General features: G+C 39.8%; 1 protein-coding gene across 1 annotated transcript in view; it reads right to left on the reverse strand.

The window, feature by feature from the left end:
* Window positions 1-8,535: 8,535 nt before the first annotated feature.
* TXK (TXK tyrosine kinase) overlaps window positions 8,536-17,201 on the reverse strand; it is a 49,971-nt gene continuing 41,305 nt past the window's right edge. Inside the window, exons 14-15 of the mRNA XM_074273666.1 lie at window positions 12,841-12,998; window positions 8,536-9,729 (exon numbers count right to left, since the gene is read on the reverse strand). Coding sequence (XP_074129767.1) covers window positions 9,661-9,729; window positions 12,841-12,998 — 227 coding nt within the window. The 3' untranslated portion in view covers window positions 8,536-9,660. The remainder of the gene's footprint in view (window positions 9,730-12,840; window positions 12,999-17,201) is intronic.

The raw sequence follows: 17,201 nt of genomic DNA on the forward strand, positions 1-17,201 counted from the left end.
TATTTATATATCCAGGGTCTTATAAAAATTTCTCTGGTAAAAAGGGGTCACCTGTGGGAAGAGTTTAAGAAACTTTGACCTAGATAATCCCTAGGTTCTACTCTACTTCTAACTCTGTAATTTGTTGAATGAGGGAGGGAATAATGGAAAGGTCACAAATAGTCTTCAGAGATTAGTTATTACTAGGAAATGAGTATTATTCTTGGAGACTAGAAAGATGGAGGAAGGAATATATACAGTATAGCAAGATCTTGAGGGGAATACAGACTAGATCGCTGGGGATTCCATGGGCAAAAAGAGGTCCAAAAGGAAGGTACACATTTAGTATCTAGCAAATAAATTAGACTGATTGACCCAAGGAGTCATGTAAAATAGAATTAGAAAGTAAAGTGGGACCAGATCATGGAAGGCCTAAAATGTCAGGATATGGGATTTGAAGTTGATGTAGTCAGTAATAGGGAATCACTGAAATTTTTTGATTAGAAAAGTGACATAATAAGAATTGTACGTTAGAAAAATTATTCCTTTAGAGATGTGTATGATGATTTCAGAGAGGAGAGCGAATCTGGATAAGAGGAATCAGCTAAAAAGTTTATTACAATAGTCTAAGCAGAGAGATAGGCTTGAAAGGTGGCACCTGGGATACAAAACGAGCAGTAGATTAAAGTATCTGAGAGCAATAACTGGTACCAATTTTAGTGGTGGAAATTCTACCCAGACAAGACAAAAGATCCAGTGCACGGTACTGGGAAAGTCTGGAACTTTTATGATTTTGTGGTTCTGTGCCTGAGAAAATGGGGAGCCATTGGGCCAAATGCAACTGTTATTGTCCATCTCCAAACATTAATGTGAGAGAGTTCCCCATGCCTAAAATGCTCTCTCTTATTTGGGGCTTTCAGAGCAGAGATGACACTGATAAGCTCCTGAATGGTGTGTTGGACGGAGAGAAATAAAAGAATTGATCCCTGAGGCAAGCAGGGAGAAGGCACTGATAAAGATCAGTTTAGCTTCATGGTTTCACCCTCTTGAGGTCATCCAATCCCACGTTGCTGTGTCCTGTCAGAAATCCCAGTCATGTTCCTGAGGTAAAATTTTCCCTATAAAATCTACTTAGATCCATCCCATAGCTGCTGCCTTCCTTTGGGTCAGTCTACCATGGCACTCAGCCTCATGGTGCCTTTCCCTTTACCCTCCCTTCATGCCATGTGACATCTCTCCTAGTTCCGCTGCACTTACTGACCCACTTCTTACAGCTATCTGACTCTTTTAAGGCGCTCAGTCCCTTTCAGGGTTTAACCTGCCAGCTAAGGACACACCCCAACCTCATAGGGGGCTCCATTTCTACTGGGTAATTGTGAGTTCCACTGAAGAACTTGTCTTTCATATGCTCTCCCACTCTATTTCATATTTACTATTCCCGGTGTCTGTCGTATCCCTTCATTTTGCCTGTCACCAATTCTCCTAAGTAAATCTGCTTTTTGCCAAAGAGAATGGCCATTGTGAATTCTTCGCATGACCAAACCCCATCATGTTGGTCCTCAAATCGCATCATCTGTAAAAGAAGTCTTTCCTGGAATAGTAACTAATGATCTTTAGACCACATCAAGGATTTCCTGAATCAAACTCAGGAAAACTAATTCTCACAGAATCCTGGGTAAAATAAATACCCTTCCCTAGAAGATGAGGAAGAAGTCATTAAATGTCTCCGTTTTGCCATCAACACACTGCATTACTAAGAGTTTTAAATGAAAAGATTCTGAATGTCAATGTTTTCTGTCTCAGGAACTTTAAGATTAAGTAACTCTTGAAAGAAAGAGAAGAAATTTCTGTGGGCAAAATTATATTATGGTCCTAAATGTTCTTAGGTAGGGGGAAAACACTATAAATACAAAGCATTTCATCAAGTTTGGAAAAATATGCTTCTTGTGTGTGTGTTCTTATCTCTAAATATAAAGAAATCACTCATTCAATCCAATCTTCATATCATAAGGCAGAGGCAGTACAGAGAGGAAACAAATTATGTCCTACTGATGTAATTTAGAGAGCAATTACTAGTTCCAAATGACGTGTTTGGGGTTTAGCACCAAATGATGAGATTTTAGACACCAAATGTTAGGGTTCAGTCATGTAAAGAATTCACAATGGCCATCCTCTTTAGCAAAAAGGTAGCTTTATATAGAAGAGAATGCAGACAAAATGAAGAGATATAATAGACACCAGGAGTGGTAAATGATGAGATTAGGGTTCCTGGTGGTCAGGGAGTTAAGTGATGAGGTTAGTGGCAGGATGAGGGTTCAGAGAACCAAATGAAGAAGTTTGGCTCCCCTAAATCCCCTTTAGGATTTGTGCAAGGTAGGAAGTTGTGGGACCCCCTTCTGGTGGTGCAGAGGTCCTTCGTAAAGGAATTTATGAACCCCAAAGCTAGACTGATTTAAAAAAAAAGTTTATTATAGGCATTAGGAAGTCAGCCTTTGCTATATATGAATAGAAAAGCTGACTTTCTCAGTGGCAAGGTCCTGACAGAGAGATATAAAGTCTTGTTAGGGAAATAGGTGAGGGAGATAAAGAGAGGGTAATACTGAAAGAATATTATTTCAGCGGGCAGAGGTTTGCGGCTATGACAGGGAGAGAGTTTCCTTGGCATGGCATATTAGGTCCTCCACAAGGAGTGAGTTTAAAATTGGCTCTTTTTATCTATAAACTGGGGGCAGTTCTTGATGGGGCTGGGTATTACTTGAGCTGAATTGGATAGAAAATCTTCAATAGAGTTGGAATTCTCCAGCTCAGGACTCAACCAGCCCCACTTGCATAACAGATTGAAGCTGTTTGTTCGGGTGGGGTCCCCTACAGAGACAGTATCCAAGGAGACTTTCTCCTTGAAGGAGTTTTAGAGAGTTTTGGGACCCCCTTGTCAGTAAATACGAAATAAAGTTGGGAGAGCACGTAGTTAGCAAGGAAAGGGTTTTAACAATCAATGATGGAAAAGACAAGTTCCCCAGTGGCTCTCACAATCAGGAGAAAGGAACACCCCCTGAGGTTGGAGTATGCTCTTAGCTGGCAGGCAAAATCCTAAAAGGGATTTAGCTCCCTAAAAGAGAGCTATAAGAAGAAACAACAGAGGCATGATGGGGGATGAGAAGACACACCCCATGAGATGGGGGAGAAAGACAAGGAAAAATAAGGCAGAGGGTCAGGCAGACATATTCCAAAGGGATTCAGCAAAAATGGTGAGCCAGAGACAGGTTTATAGGGGTTTGATATGATTTAAATTTCTCACCAGCCAAGCAAGGTGGAGCTACCCATGACCTCGACAGAGGGTAGAACTGGGAGGCTAAACTGATCCTTCTCATCAGTGCCCTTCCCTACCTGCCTCAGGGAGTAATTCCATCAATATTTCAGTCTTTCTCTGCCAACCACACCTTGTTACTCAGGCCCTCATCATAAATACAAAGCATTTCACCAGTTTGGAAAATGAGGTTTTCCTCTCGTGATCTGATCTCAAAATATAAATAAATCACTCATTTCACTCCATCTTCTTATCAATGGCAGAGGCAGCAGGAATCCTATGGCTGAATCCCTGGAAGGGAAAATGACATCCTAGAAAGACCCATTACAGATTGTCTGGCAGAAGGCACGGATTCGAGTCCTAAGCGAGCCAGCCACTAGTGATCTGGGTGATGTCAGGGAGCTCACTTTACTTGAGTCTCCTCGTCTGTAAAGTGAGAAGCTTGGACTTGGATGATTTCTGAGATTTCCTTCCAACTGTTCAAGTCTTTGTGCTGTTGGAAAAGCCACTGACTGGGTGAAAAGAGAACTAACAAACTTCCCAGAGGCTTGTTCTCGTGCTCAAAGCAAAACCGAGTGACTCCCTCCAAACAAAGGAGTTCTACTAGTTCCCATCTGATTCATGTAGGAAGGTGCCAGGTGCCTGATGGTTGAAGATTAGCCTGAGGCAGAAGGAAGGAAAAAAGCCCTTCCAGAGAAACCGGTTCAATGAGATCAAAAGATGTACTTGGTTTGTGGCAAAGAATATGGGCTGACTCTTTTATTGTCGTGGGTAAAAGGGGAAAACATAGTCGGTGTATGTCCACAGCCTCATTTCATGGATTTCATTCATGTCTAACTTCTAATACTCCAACTAGCCGGACGATTAGCACCTTTTTTAGGGTGGGGCACTTCCTCCCAAGTGCATTGGGTGCTTTCTCCAGCATCATTTTGTTGAGGGCGGTAGCCCCTTGATATTCCTTGTTTGATCCCCAACTCCATTTGGGACTTGGACCTTGGATACAAAATCTGTTCAAACTAGTCTGGGCTCTCTGAGCTGGCCAGGGTTTTACAGCCCCCATTCTAATCTGCTCAGATAGACCAAACGCCATCAGGAAATTCCTTTTTGGGAAGAGATTTCTGTCTGTCCCCAAAAGATAACAAGAGAATCCTTATCTTATTTACATCACTCTCAGGAACCTCCTCACATCACTGCATCTGAATGATTATGCTCTGGTATAAAAAAGAGTCCTCAAAAATCTACTCTTTGCAAAATGGGCCTTGTACCATGCAGCCATTTTGCCCACCGGCTCTCTGGTGTTTCCATTCTAATCAATAAAGACTATGTTTCCATACAGCAGTAAGTAGCAAATTCATTTGCTGCCGACCCACCCTTGGTTACTTTGGGGAAGGAAGGAGAGAGAGAAAAGGAACGGACCCATCTCGGTTTAGACCTCAGTTTACTCCTCATCATTTGGTGGCCCGATCTTTCGAGGTAATTTTTATTGAGGTAACCTGGAAATTCTCTTTTATAAGCTTGGGGGCAGATTAAACCCAAAATCTCGAGAAAATAGTGGTTTTAAACGGTGTGGAGCTGAAAGAGCTCTGGGAATCGTTTGATCTGGGACGCTAGATGCAAATGGATTCTGGTTTTTGGGCAGATATTTCCTCTATAAAGGGGAATATTTGTGGGAACCTGACAGAGACGTCTGATCAGGTTGCGCTATAAAAGTGGAAATTTTCGGGCTTCTTCTCCATCCCTAAAGATTCACCCCTGGGATATCTTTTGAGAAACAGGGAAAAATGAGGCCTCAAGGATTTCAAATTAAAAAGTCTTATTCACTTCTGCAATGAGGTGTAGCCCCTTTATCAAGAACTGTTCAGTGAGGCCTGGCCTGTTAATGGATCTCTTATTTTCTCTACTGTTAGGGAAGACGTGGTAAATGGTCAGAAGTTGCATATGTGCAAGCTTTCTGGGCCCTCTACAGGGATCCCAAATTGCAGTTAACTTGCAGGATGTTTCTGCCTAAGTTTACTGAGGTGGCACTGGGGAGAGACGTTGATCTCCAGCAGAACTTAATCCCAGAGCTGGACTCCGGGATACTTGGATGCTTTGCTTTTCTCGGCTGAGAAGCAAAGACCCTTCCTCCTCACCCTGCTCCCTCCCGGCTCCTAATCGGGTTTCCCTGCCCCAGAGCCTCTACCCTCCTACCCCTCCCCCCCAAGCAGCCTGACTCTACTACAGCTGCGGCCCAGGACTCTGATTTAGCTATCTCTAAGCCTGGCCTCCCGAGAGAAATGGCCAGCTCTTTGGGGGAAACGCTTAGAGTGCAAAGGTCCCTCCCTTCTTGGGATTTTTCCCACATAACAGAACTTATTGGGGGGTTTACAGCCGTTCCTTTTCAGAGCGATCTGTCCTGGGGAGATGTTATCTCTTCTTATCCCACAATGCGGGAGATAAGAATGATTCGGGAGCTAAAGCCAAGGTTTGTGGCTAACATGACTGGGAGGTACCAGACGGGGGCCCTTGCTATTATTCCCTTCGCAGATTCCGGGGAGAACTCTGAAGAGGAGAGTGGGGACAGAGAAGAGGGGAGTGGGGACATAGAGGAGGGGAGTGGTGATACAGAGATAAGGGATCATCTTCTAACCTGTCCCATTGAAAGAATGGAAACACCGGAGAGCCGGTGGGCAAAATGGCTGCATGGTACAAGGCCAATTTTGCAAAGAATACATTTTTGAGGACTGTTTTATACCAGAGCACAATCATTCAGATGCAGTGATGTGAGGAGGTTCCTGAGACTGATGTAAATAAGATAAGGATTCTCTTGTTATCTTTTGGGGACAGACAGAAATCTCTTCCCAAAAAGGAATTTCCTGATGGCGTTTGGTCTATCTGAGCAGATTAGAATGGGGGCTGTAAAACCCTGGCCAGCTCAGAGAGCCCAGACTAGTTTGAACAGATCTTGTATCCAAGGTCCAAGTCCCAAACAAAGAATATCAAGAGGCTGCTGCCCTCAACAATTTATTCATACATTCAAGCTATTATTAAGTGCCTATGATGTGTTGGCTATAATGCTGGAGATTTTTAGAAAAGGGAGAAGGGGGAGAGGGAGGATGAAAAGAAGGAAGGAAGGAAGGGAAGGAGGCAGGGAGAAAGGAAAGGAGGGAGGGACAGAGAGAAGGAAGGAAAGAGGGAGGGAGGAAAGAAAGAAAAGAAGGAAGGAACAGGGAGGATGGCATGGAGGGATGAAAAAGAAGGAACGGAAAGAGGAAAAAAAGGGAGGGAGGGAGAAAATAGAAAGGAAAAAAAGAGGGAGGAAAGAAGGAAGCTTAGGGAATTAAAAAAAACATTTTTTAACTTTTTACTTTAATTTACTCCTCAGAAGAATAAATAGTTACCAGAGAATAAAGGACAAAGCGAATTTAGTAGAAAGAATATAGAATTCTGAGTCAAGAGCCTGCATTTGAAGCTTATGAGAATAAGTTGTGTGATCACAGATAAGTCAACTTCTCTATCACTCTCATTTGTAAAACAGAAATGATCGTGTTTGTACTCTCTACCACAAAGAATTATTGTGAGGAAACTACTTTGTAAACCTTTAAAGTGCTGTATTACTGAATGACTGATATGTGGTCAAGAAAGCATTTCAAAACAGATTGTTTCTGAAATGTTTATATCTTTCTGAAGTTCCATTGAATTAAAGCCCCAGTAGGACAGTGATTGTGCACTAAGGGCTTGTGGTGTAATTGATATGGCAGAGCTTCTAGGGAAATCTAGCGGTGGTTTTAGGGTTCCCTGACTGTGGGGGGCTTCTGTTCTGAATCTTTTAGAATTTCAGCCCACTTTTTAATGGCGTTACAATTGCTATAAACTACAAAGTGGACTTCTCAGAAGAGAGCCAAATTTAGGGATCTAAATTGGCAACATCCTTGTATTCTAGAAAGTTCTGTCATATACTATTGTATGGACTCCTTGGACTGAAAACTCAACTTCCAAGAGACGCCAAGAGGTGTCTGTCCCATAGAAACCCTCAAAGTCTCGGTCACAGCCTCTGTACCCTGTAAGCTTACAAAATCCATGAGGAAGGTCCCCCCCATAGCTAAGGTAGGCTCCTTTGTCAGTTCTTCAAGAATCCATCTGAGCTACAGAATCATGTATTAATACTTATTTTCAGTATTTGGGCTTTGGCCCATGAAGGGGTCACCAAGACAGGACAACACTGGCCTCTGGGAGCTTACGATCTGCTGGGGAGAGAAGACATAACTGCAAAGGAAAATGGCATGGGTGTGACCAGCTCACCAAGTGCCGCTTGGTGGCTCAGTGATTGAATGCTGGACCTGCAATCGAGAACATTTGACTTCAAATTCAATCTTGAACCCTTGCTGGCTGTATGACTCTGAATAAGTCACTTTATGTTTACCTTGGTATCCCCAAATGAAAAATGGTGATAAGAGTAACAAGCATTCACTTAACCCCAATTGCCTCACACACAAAAATAAATAAAATGAGTAATAGGTATCCATTGTAAGGATAGATATGATTACTTAACACAATGCCTACACACACTAAATCCTTAATTAATGTTTCCTTTCTTCCTCCTCATCTACTCACACTCCCTTTCTGTAGTGCTCAGATTTCTTTCTTCTTCATTATTATTGTGGTTTGTCCTTTGCTCTCGAAGAGGATCATGTTATCAGGGAGGTGATCCAAGTGAACTAGTTTTGAGGGAGGGAGATTTGGGCAAAGTCACCAGTATGGCCCCAGATGGAACTTGACCATCACAAGAGAGGTAGCATGATGTAATGGTTAGAGCATTATGCAAATCCTGACTCATGTGTTTGTTAGCTGTGCAGTTTTAGGTAATTCAATTAACCTCTCTGAGAGACCCTGTTAATAAGCTTTGATAATATTGGAGAAAAACCCATTTTGATATAAGATGGAATACTGGAAAGAAGGATGGATTTGGAATCACAAGAACTGTGTTTAAATCCCAGCTTTACTAACTTACTACCTGTCATCTTAGGCTGACTCCTTTCTCAGGCTTCCACTCCTCATTTGTAAAATAAGCATAATTAAATGACCTTTAGCAATCTCTTTCAGCTCTAAGTCTCCCTATCTCTGACCCCCAGCTCCAGCCCCTTCTTTTCCTCTCATTTCTCTGCACTTATGGATGTAGGGCAATGCCGTGCTGGTCCCAGCTCCTATGTCTCACAAGAGCTGATTGTTAATTTTTTATTAATCATATACACCTTGGAAATCAGCAGATATTATATATCAGGCATTGATTTATTATTTTGATAGTTGTCAACACTTAAGAAAGTGATGGTGAAAATGTTAATAATGCAGGTGAAACTTAAAATTTTGTCTTGAGTACATTTCCCCCCCCATAAAGTCAGTTGTTAAACATTTACCAGCAAATCACTGGTTTAGGGATGATATATTTATTCCTAAGGAGAAGATATTCCCTATCCAAATTCACACTGAGAAAGAAGAGTCTCTGGACTCTTTTTTAAAAAGTGCAAAAATTCTCTTTTTCTTCTCTTCACGCTCTATCATTAATGGCACAAATTAGGATTGGCAGTCGCCATCTCTCCCTCCCCACCCCCCATTTATATAAACTGTTGAGAACTAAAAGTGAAATATCATTCAGAGAACAGTTCTTTTGGATTGTCAGCAGCATGGGAGTTGTAGCTAGAAGGGATGGCTTGGATGGTCAGTGAAAAACAGGGCAAAGAAAGCTGCTCTTTCACCGAATTGAGGAAGGAGCAAAGAAAGGAGAGAAGGGATGTGAGGTGACATCTACCAGCCTATCCACATAGCTCTCAACAATCCTGAAGAGAGGGTAAGGGGCTCCATGGTAGATCAAACCCCTCTACTGCACAACTCTAAACCATGCTTTCCTAGAGCTTGGCAAGATTAATTCTTTTGTATCATCTTCTCTTTCCAACAAACCCCTTCAGGAATCAAAAATCTTGGCAGATGGAAATACTTGGGAATCTGTGTAAATCCACACATCCAGAGGTTCGGCTCCTCTTCCCAGCTGTTTATTCTGTGGCTTTGAGCAAAAACCCATCACATTTTCATAATATAAAACTCAGGGATGAGTGAAGTTTTAGTCAGATTCCTCAGAGCTCCCCCAACTTGCCACAAAGAAATGTTGTTTCCCACTTGCTGATTATCATGCTCATGTGAAGATAAGTCACTGGAGACATTCTGGGTCAAAGATATAAAATAAATTAAAAGCTTCATACATCTTCCCAATGTACAAAGGTCATTCATCATCAGCAACTTTTAAAAGAAGATCATCATCAATGACCAAAAAAGGAATTTCCTTTCCTGACAAGTGGGCAAGAAAGACATTGGCTTTGGGATCTTTGATGTTCCATCTCGGGTCACCCAGTCTCTGCTATATCTGTGAGCATCTGAGTCAATTCAGCAAAAGTAGGGCGGCCCTCAGGTTTCTGTAAGAGGTCAGATAAGAAGACAGTCATCAGAAGATGCACTTTGACATAGGTTATAGACCTGCCTGGCAGGAGGACAAAACCCCAAGCAGAAGAATCGATGCAAGAAGAGAGCCATCAGACTTGGTCATAGGCTGAGCCACTTCAGCACAGACATTAGTGTGGGAGTTAGTCACAAACACAAGCTAGTAAAAAATGAAGGACTGTGTGTGTGTATGTGTGTGTGTGTGTGTGTGTGTGTGTGTGTGTGTGTGTGTGTTTATGAGAGACAGAGACAAAGAAAAAGAGAAAAACAGAAAATGAGAGAGGAAGAAGAAAAAGGAAGAGGAGAAGGGAGGGAAGGAGAGAGAAAGAAAGAGAAAATGAATTTTCTGGCATCTGGAAAATGAAAGGAATACTTTCACCTATTTCACAGGATTGTTATATTCTAATAAAATAGCATACATAAAGAATTTTGCACACCTTGAAGCACTATATAAATGCTACCTATATTCGTATTATTACCTTTTGCTTTTTTTCAATCACTTCCTCATACACTGATGTGTATCATTTCCAAATATGAAAGCTTCAGTACACTAGCCAAAAAAGTTGGGGCATAGGACAGAGATAGGGTCACAGTCGTGGGATAGTTTAAAAGTAAGCAACATAAGAGCTGGGATATAAATGCAAGCCAAAAGAAAGACAGTCCTGTGCTCAAGGAGTGAGGAAGCTAGCTCACAGAAAAGCAGAAAAGCAGAGAAAGAAGCAGGTACCAAAAGGAGGCATGTTGGCAAAATAATAACTACAACTGAGATGGAATGCAATATGGCAGGCTAGGGCCAGTCCTCCAAAAAGTTTAAAAATGACATCATTATTCTCTACTATTTGCTACCCGGTGGTTTTCTAAATCTTAATTAATTCTAAACCTTTAGGTAGTACAGAAATAAAAGGTTATAGGATTTAGAAGAAGATCCCTTCATTACGTTGCTTTTTAGCACTGTGTATATTCTGTAATTGCATCCTCCCAATCAGCCAGTGGGGTTAGTGCTGCTTGTCCTTTGTAAATGAAGAAAATAAAACTCAGAAAGATCATTTCCCCTCTTCCCCTCTGCCATAACAGCTCTTCAGTCATTGCAGACAATAAAGGCTGAGCCATATATACCAAGCTTTCATTCCATATGAAACCTATATGAGAACACTTAAGAGGGAAACGGTGGTGCTAATAAGAGAGTCAATTACTTCAGAAGCAAGAGAGATCAATGTGAACACCAGCAGACTGAGCAAGACCTTGAGAAAAAGGGGTATGGTGGACATTACATAAAAAATGTTACTTGATTATAGGTGACCTTTAAGTTTTTTTCCAACTCAAAATTTATGGTGTCATGAGCCTATTTCCAATTTATGTAACATATAATTTGTTTGTACATAATTGTTTGCATTTCATCTCACCTATTAGACTGAAAATTCTTTGAGAATAGGTCCGTCTTTTGCTTTATTTTTACTATTAGTACTTAAAGCAGAGGTTGGCACATAGTAGGCATTTAATAGATTTATTGACTGAATAACTGATTATAAATTTGGAGGCCTTGAAATCCAGGTAGGAGAGAGTTGGACTTGATAGAGGGATTATGGAGAGCCATGAAAAGTAGGCAGAAGTGCAGGATTTTGTGGGGAATAAATCAGATGTCATTGTAGGTTCTTGAGTTAAGCAAGTAAGATGCTAAAAGTGCTAACTAATCACATATTATTTCATTTGATTCTACTATAAAAGAAATTTCCTTTAGTAATATCAATAGTCGCCATCTAAATGACAAACTGTTTGCCATGTATCTGTCTATTTTCCCATATCTTTCATCTGGGTTTGAAATTTCTTTTACTTTTCCTTCCTTCCTTCCTTTTTCCCTCCCTCTCTTTCTTTTCTTCTTCCTCTTTTTACTCCTCCTCTTCCTCTTCCTTCTTCTCTTCTTTTTCTTTTTCTTTTCTGTCTCTCCATCCCTCTCCCTCTTTTCCTGCTCTCTTTCAGCTTTGGTTTTCTTTTCTTTCTTTCTTTTTTTTTTTTGAAACCATTCAGGAAGAGAAAGGACCTGCCAAAAGTATAAAGGAGTTTGCTGACAAGGGTGCTGGGTCGGTGTCCAGAAAGGAAGATATCGGGGACAGTGTTATGCCACAATTCTTTATTGTCCTGACTCAGTTTCCCTAATTATCCTGACCCAGTCCTGCCTGGTGAGGGGAAGCATGGGGGATATCTGATAATTGGGATTACAGGGTGGGGAGAGGCACCCAACATTCTCATGATGCCTAAGATAAAAGGTCTTTCTCCTTATCTGGATCATCATGATTAGGAGGGAGGGGTGGTTGAGCAGAACATTTAGGGACTGAGGCAGGACTGGGTCAGGATAGTTAGGGAAACTGAGTCAGGGCAAAAAAAGAGAACTGTGGCGCTTTTAGGTTTAAGTTCAATCTTTCAATGTCAGAAGTGGCTCTGGAAGAGTCGTTCTGCTCTCATTTTGCTCCTCCCTGCTGCACTTTTTGGTAGTACTTTTTTACTTATAAAAAACAACACAGATGGAAAATTATGTAAATGAAAACACTTGCTCTCCCTTTTCAAGGTGGAAATTTCAAGACTTTCTACTCTGTTTCTGCCAACTGACCCTGTGTCCTTGGGCATATCATCTAACTTTTGTGAATCACAAGACCAGGGATTCATGGGGAGAAAAGTCTTTGAGACCGCCCAATCCAAGCTTCTTCATTCTGTAATAGTGGATGCTGAGACACACACATATTAAGTGTTTTTCTACAGCAAATTAAGTGGCAGGACCTAAACTTGAACTCAACTCCAAACCTCAGGTATTGCCCTTTATACCTAAGCTCACATTTATCCACTAGATAGGATTTTTTAAAGAAAAAACAGCCCACTGACTTTAGCAGAAGAAAAGACAATGTAAAATAGCAGATAAGGGATAAAGTAGCACAACAAAGCCACCAGATGGGATCATCACATAAGGTTCTATGAGCCAGATATGTGAAATAGACACTTTCTTCACTTTTATCAATGGGTTCTTGAGTCCATGAATGAAACAGTGCCAGAAGATAGAACCTCTAGTCTAAGTTAGAAAGGGAAGAAAGGCAAACCTCATGCCAGCAGCTGTACATGACTTCATACACAATCATTGGAGCCAAGAGCGGACGATACAGTCGGAAGCCTTTGGAAATCGCTTCCACAACTTGTAAGTTGGACTCCTTTGCAAAAGGCATCTTGCCCTCAGTAAAAACTTCCCACATCAGAATTCCTAAAATAAAATAAAATAAAATATAGAGAAAGGGAATGATTTTTTTTTTTAAATGTTGGCTTTCTGGAATGAACATGGGGAATAATGAAAAAGGGGCAATGAAAAAGTCAATAACAATTTATTTTTTAAAACACTAAAAAAGTGTATCAAAATATATAAGCAGCCCTTTGATTTTTTAAAATTGTTTTTAATCACATAAGGAATCATGACTTTTCCAGTTCTTAAGTAATAACTACCTAGAGTTAAAGAAATTCTGGTTAAAAAGTGGACAAAGTGGCCCTTAGTCTCTGAAAAGAATTGCAAATGGAAAGTCATCTGAATTAAAATTAAAATGAGAAGTCCTCTCCCTTCTCAGAAGGTCCAAAATGGTCTACCATGTTCCTTCAATGTGTGTAGCATCTATATCCCCACAAAGGTTACCATTGAGATTCTCAAGAAATGGCAGGGTTATATAGGCTACATTCCCATGATGGCAGTCATTCATTCACCTAGCCCCACCAGCCAGACAGCGTAGGATTCAGTCTGGCTGACTGTGGTTAGGGGAAAGTACACAGTTGAGTTATTTTTGCCCAGTAGTTGATAGCTGTGGCAGAAATGAAAGAACAGTGACTTTGGAGTCAAAAGATCTGAGCAGTGAAACCCATCCCTGACAATGGCAACCTCGGGCAAATCATTCAGTCTCTCTGAAAGACTTTCGATCCAACACTTATTAGCTGTACAACCCTGCAAAAATCAAAACCTCTCTGAATCTGTTTTTTTAATCTGTAAAATGGGGACAATAATATCTTCAGTACCTACTTCAAAGGAGGTTTATGAGAAAGGAGCTAATGCATGTGAAGCACTTGGCAAACCTCAAAGCAAGCATACATGTTCTCTCACATTTGTTCTCTTTTTCTATGTGTGTGTATATATGTAATTCACATATAAGTAGATACACACATGTATATGTTTATGTGTGTATATACACACATGTGTGTATGTATGCCCTTTGGTAATTGAATATACTCAATATGGGAAGGAAGGAAAGAAGGATGGAAGGAATGAGAGAAAGGGAAAGAAGGAGGGAGGGAGGGAGAAAGAGAAGGAAGGAGGGAGGGAAAGAAGGAGGGAGGGAAGAAGAAAGAGAAGGAAGGAAGGAAGGAGGGAGGGAAAGAAGGAAGTAAGAAAAAAATGAAAGGAAAGAAGAGAGGGTGGAAGGAGAAAGGGAAGGAGGGAGAGAGGGAAGGAGGTAGGAAAGGAGTAAGGGAAGGAAGGAAGGAAGAAAAAAAGGAAAGAAGAAAAGGAGGAAGGAAGGGAGGGAGGAAATACTATGTGCCAAGGGCTAACATTTTAGAAATTTTAACTCATTAAATCCTCAACAATTTTGTGAAGTAGGTGCTATAATTATCCCCATTTTACACTTAAGGAAGCTGAGGTAGATAGAGGTCAAATAATCTTCTCAGGTTACATAGCCCCTAATTGTCTGAAACCAGCTTCAAATTCAGGTCTGATTTTTGGTGTGTTCTACCAATATCAATAAGTAACTTAATCTTAGTCTCAGGTAATTGTTTGACACATGAAAAGATTATATGGCTTTCCCATGCTCTGGTATGTGAATTGAGGCCTTCCTGATTCCAAGTCTAGGTCTCTACCCACACTGTCTGCTAAAGTATAAATGTCAATCATTACTTATATTATCTGTAAAGTAAACATAAAAGTATTTGATTACATACCTCACAAGGTTAGGGTAAAGATCAAAGGAAATAATAAATTCAAAATATTTTGAAAACTATGGAGCATTATATAAATGTCAACTGTGGTTTTTACTTTCTATCATACCCATTAAGAAAAGCATCCTTATTATATGTACAGATATATTTGTAGCAGGGTTTTGTTTTTTTTTTTGGTGCTAGCAAAAAATTAGAAATTGAGGGGGACGTTCATCAATTGAGGGGGACGTTCATCAATTGAGGGATGGCTGAAGAAGTTGTAGCATTTGCTTATGATGAAGTCTCACTATATCATAAGAAATAGTGAAAGATTGGTTTCAGAAAACAAAGCAAGATCTATAGGAACAGACCAAATTGAACTACGAAGAACAGGGAGATCACTATACACTGTAACAGCAATGTTGTAATGATTATGACTGTAAAAGACTTCGTCACTCTGATAAGTACAATAATTATAAAGGACTCATGCTGAAAAAAAATTCAGTCTACCTCCAGAGAGAGAACTTAAATAGTCTGAATGCAAACGGAAGTATAATCTTCTCACTTTTTTCATTTTTCTTGCTTTTTTTGAAACATAGCAAATGTGGAAATGATTTCACCTGTATTACTATATTGCTTGGCTTCTCAGTGAGTGAACAAGAGAGTTGGGAGGCTAAGAGAGATTTTGGATTTATAATTTAAAATTGAAAAAGAAAAGAATGCTAAAAAAAAAAAATAATGAGATTTTATTTAAAAAACATCCTTTACCATTAAGGCACTATTGGTAGAGTTATAAACTGATCCAACCATTCTGAAGAACAACCTGGAACTATGCCCAAAGGGCTATAAAACTGTGCATATCTTTTGATCCAGAAATACCACTGCTAGATCTGTATCCCAAAGAGATCATAAAAAGGGAAAAGGATCCATATGTACAAAAATATTTATAGTAGCTCTTTTTGTTGTGGCTAAGAATTGGAGATCAAAGGGATGCCCATCAATTAGGGAATGGCTAAACAAGGTGTGGCTTATGGTTGTATGGGAATATTATTGTGCTATAAGAAATACAAAAAGGGGGCAGCTAGGTGGCTCAGTGGATAGAGCACAAGCCCTGAAGTCAGAAGGACTTGGGTTCGAATTTGACCTCACACACTTAATACTTCCTAGCTATGTAACTCTGGGTAAGTCACTTAACCCCAATTGCCTCAGGGAAAAAAAGAAAAGAAAAGAAATACAAAAAGTATAATTAAAAACAAAAACCTGGAAAGACACATGAACTGATACAAAGTGAAGCGAACAGAACTAGGAGAATGTTGTACATAGTAACAGCAATATTGTTCAATGAAAAATTGTGAATAATTTAGCTATTCTCAGTAATACAATGATCCAAGACAATCCCAAAGGACTAATGAGGAAGCATACTATCCACCTCCAGAGAAAGAATTGATATTGATTGAATGTAGATTGAAACATGCTATTTTTCACTTTCTTTCATTTATTTGAGTCTTTTTTTAAAAGTCTTTTATTAGTCTCCTTATACCAAATGACTAATATGAAAATGTTTTACATAATTGCATAAATGTAACTTGTATCTGATTGCTTACTCTCTTAGAGAGAGGGAGAAGGAAGGGAGGGGTGAATAGAATATGGAACTCAAAACTTTAAATAAAAATATTTTTAAAAATTGGGGGAGGGGAGTACCTTTTACTAATGATGAAGCATGTTACCATCAGAGAAATGATGGACACAAAGTGCAGAATGAAACATTGTGGGAAATCATCTTGCTTCACTATACATGTTTGTTTTTGTTTTTGTTTTTTTATTTTCAATCATAAGAGAGAAAGAAAGTAGATTTTCATTAATTGAAAAAAATAAAATTTAATTTAAAGAGTTCTTTAGTATCTAGTACGGTGTTGTACACACAATAAATATTCAGTAACTGGTTGTTAATTACAGAGACTATTTAAAGACACTCACTCCCAACAGGAGTTCTTTAGTATTTACCTGACGACTAACTTGGGGTTGTTGTTCTGTACATACAGGGGTGCAATCTCTTAGCTAAACTGTTGTCCAAAGGGTTATTTCCTCACCTACAAAATGAAGGGTTTTAATTAAAGCTTCTGCAAGTCTTTTCCATTTCTGATGTTTCGTGATTCTATTATTCAAATGTCACCTGCTATTATCATTATGTGAATAAATAGAGAAGAGCTGAAAGAGGTTGAGGTTACCTGTTTGATACTGTTGGGGGCTTGAACTTTTCTATGTCTTTTCTTTGCTCACAAACTCCATTCCTAAATGGAGTTCATTTCACAAATGCAAGTCATTAGTCATAAATGAGACTGGCCTGGACAGTATGAATGATAGATCAACTGCTAATCTTGAAAAAAAAAAAAATACACGCTCTACTAAGGATGGATCTCTATATATCATCACTTTCCTATATGAAGACCAGCATATACACGTATATCATGTTTTATAATGTGCATCTAACCTAAGGCTCTATGTTATATATTAA

This window comes from Sminthopsis crassicaudata, chromosome 6 (assembly GCF_048593235.1).
Source record: "Sminthopsis crassicaudata isolate SCR6 chromosome 6, ASM4859323v1, whole genome shotgun sequence".
In the NCBI taxonomy this organism is placed as follows: domain Eukaryota; kingdom Metazoa; phylum Chordata; class Mammalia; order Dasyuromorphia; family Dasyuridae; genus Sminthopsis; species Sminthopsis crassicaudata.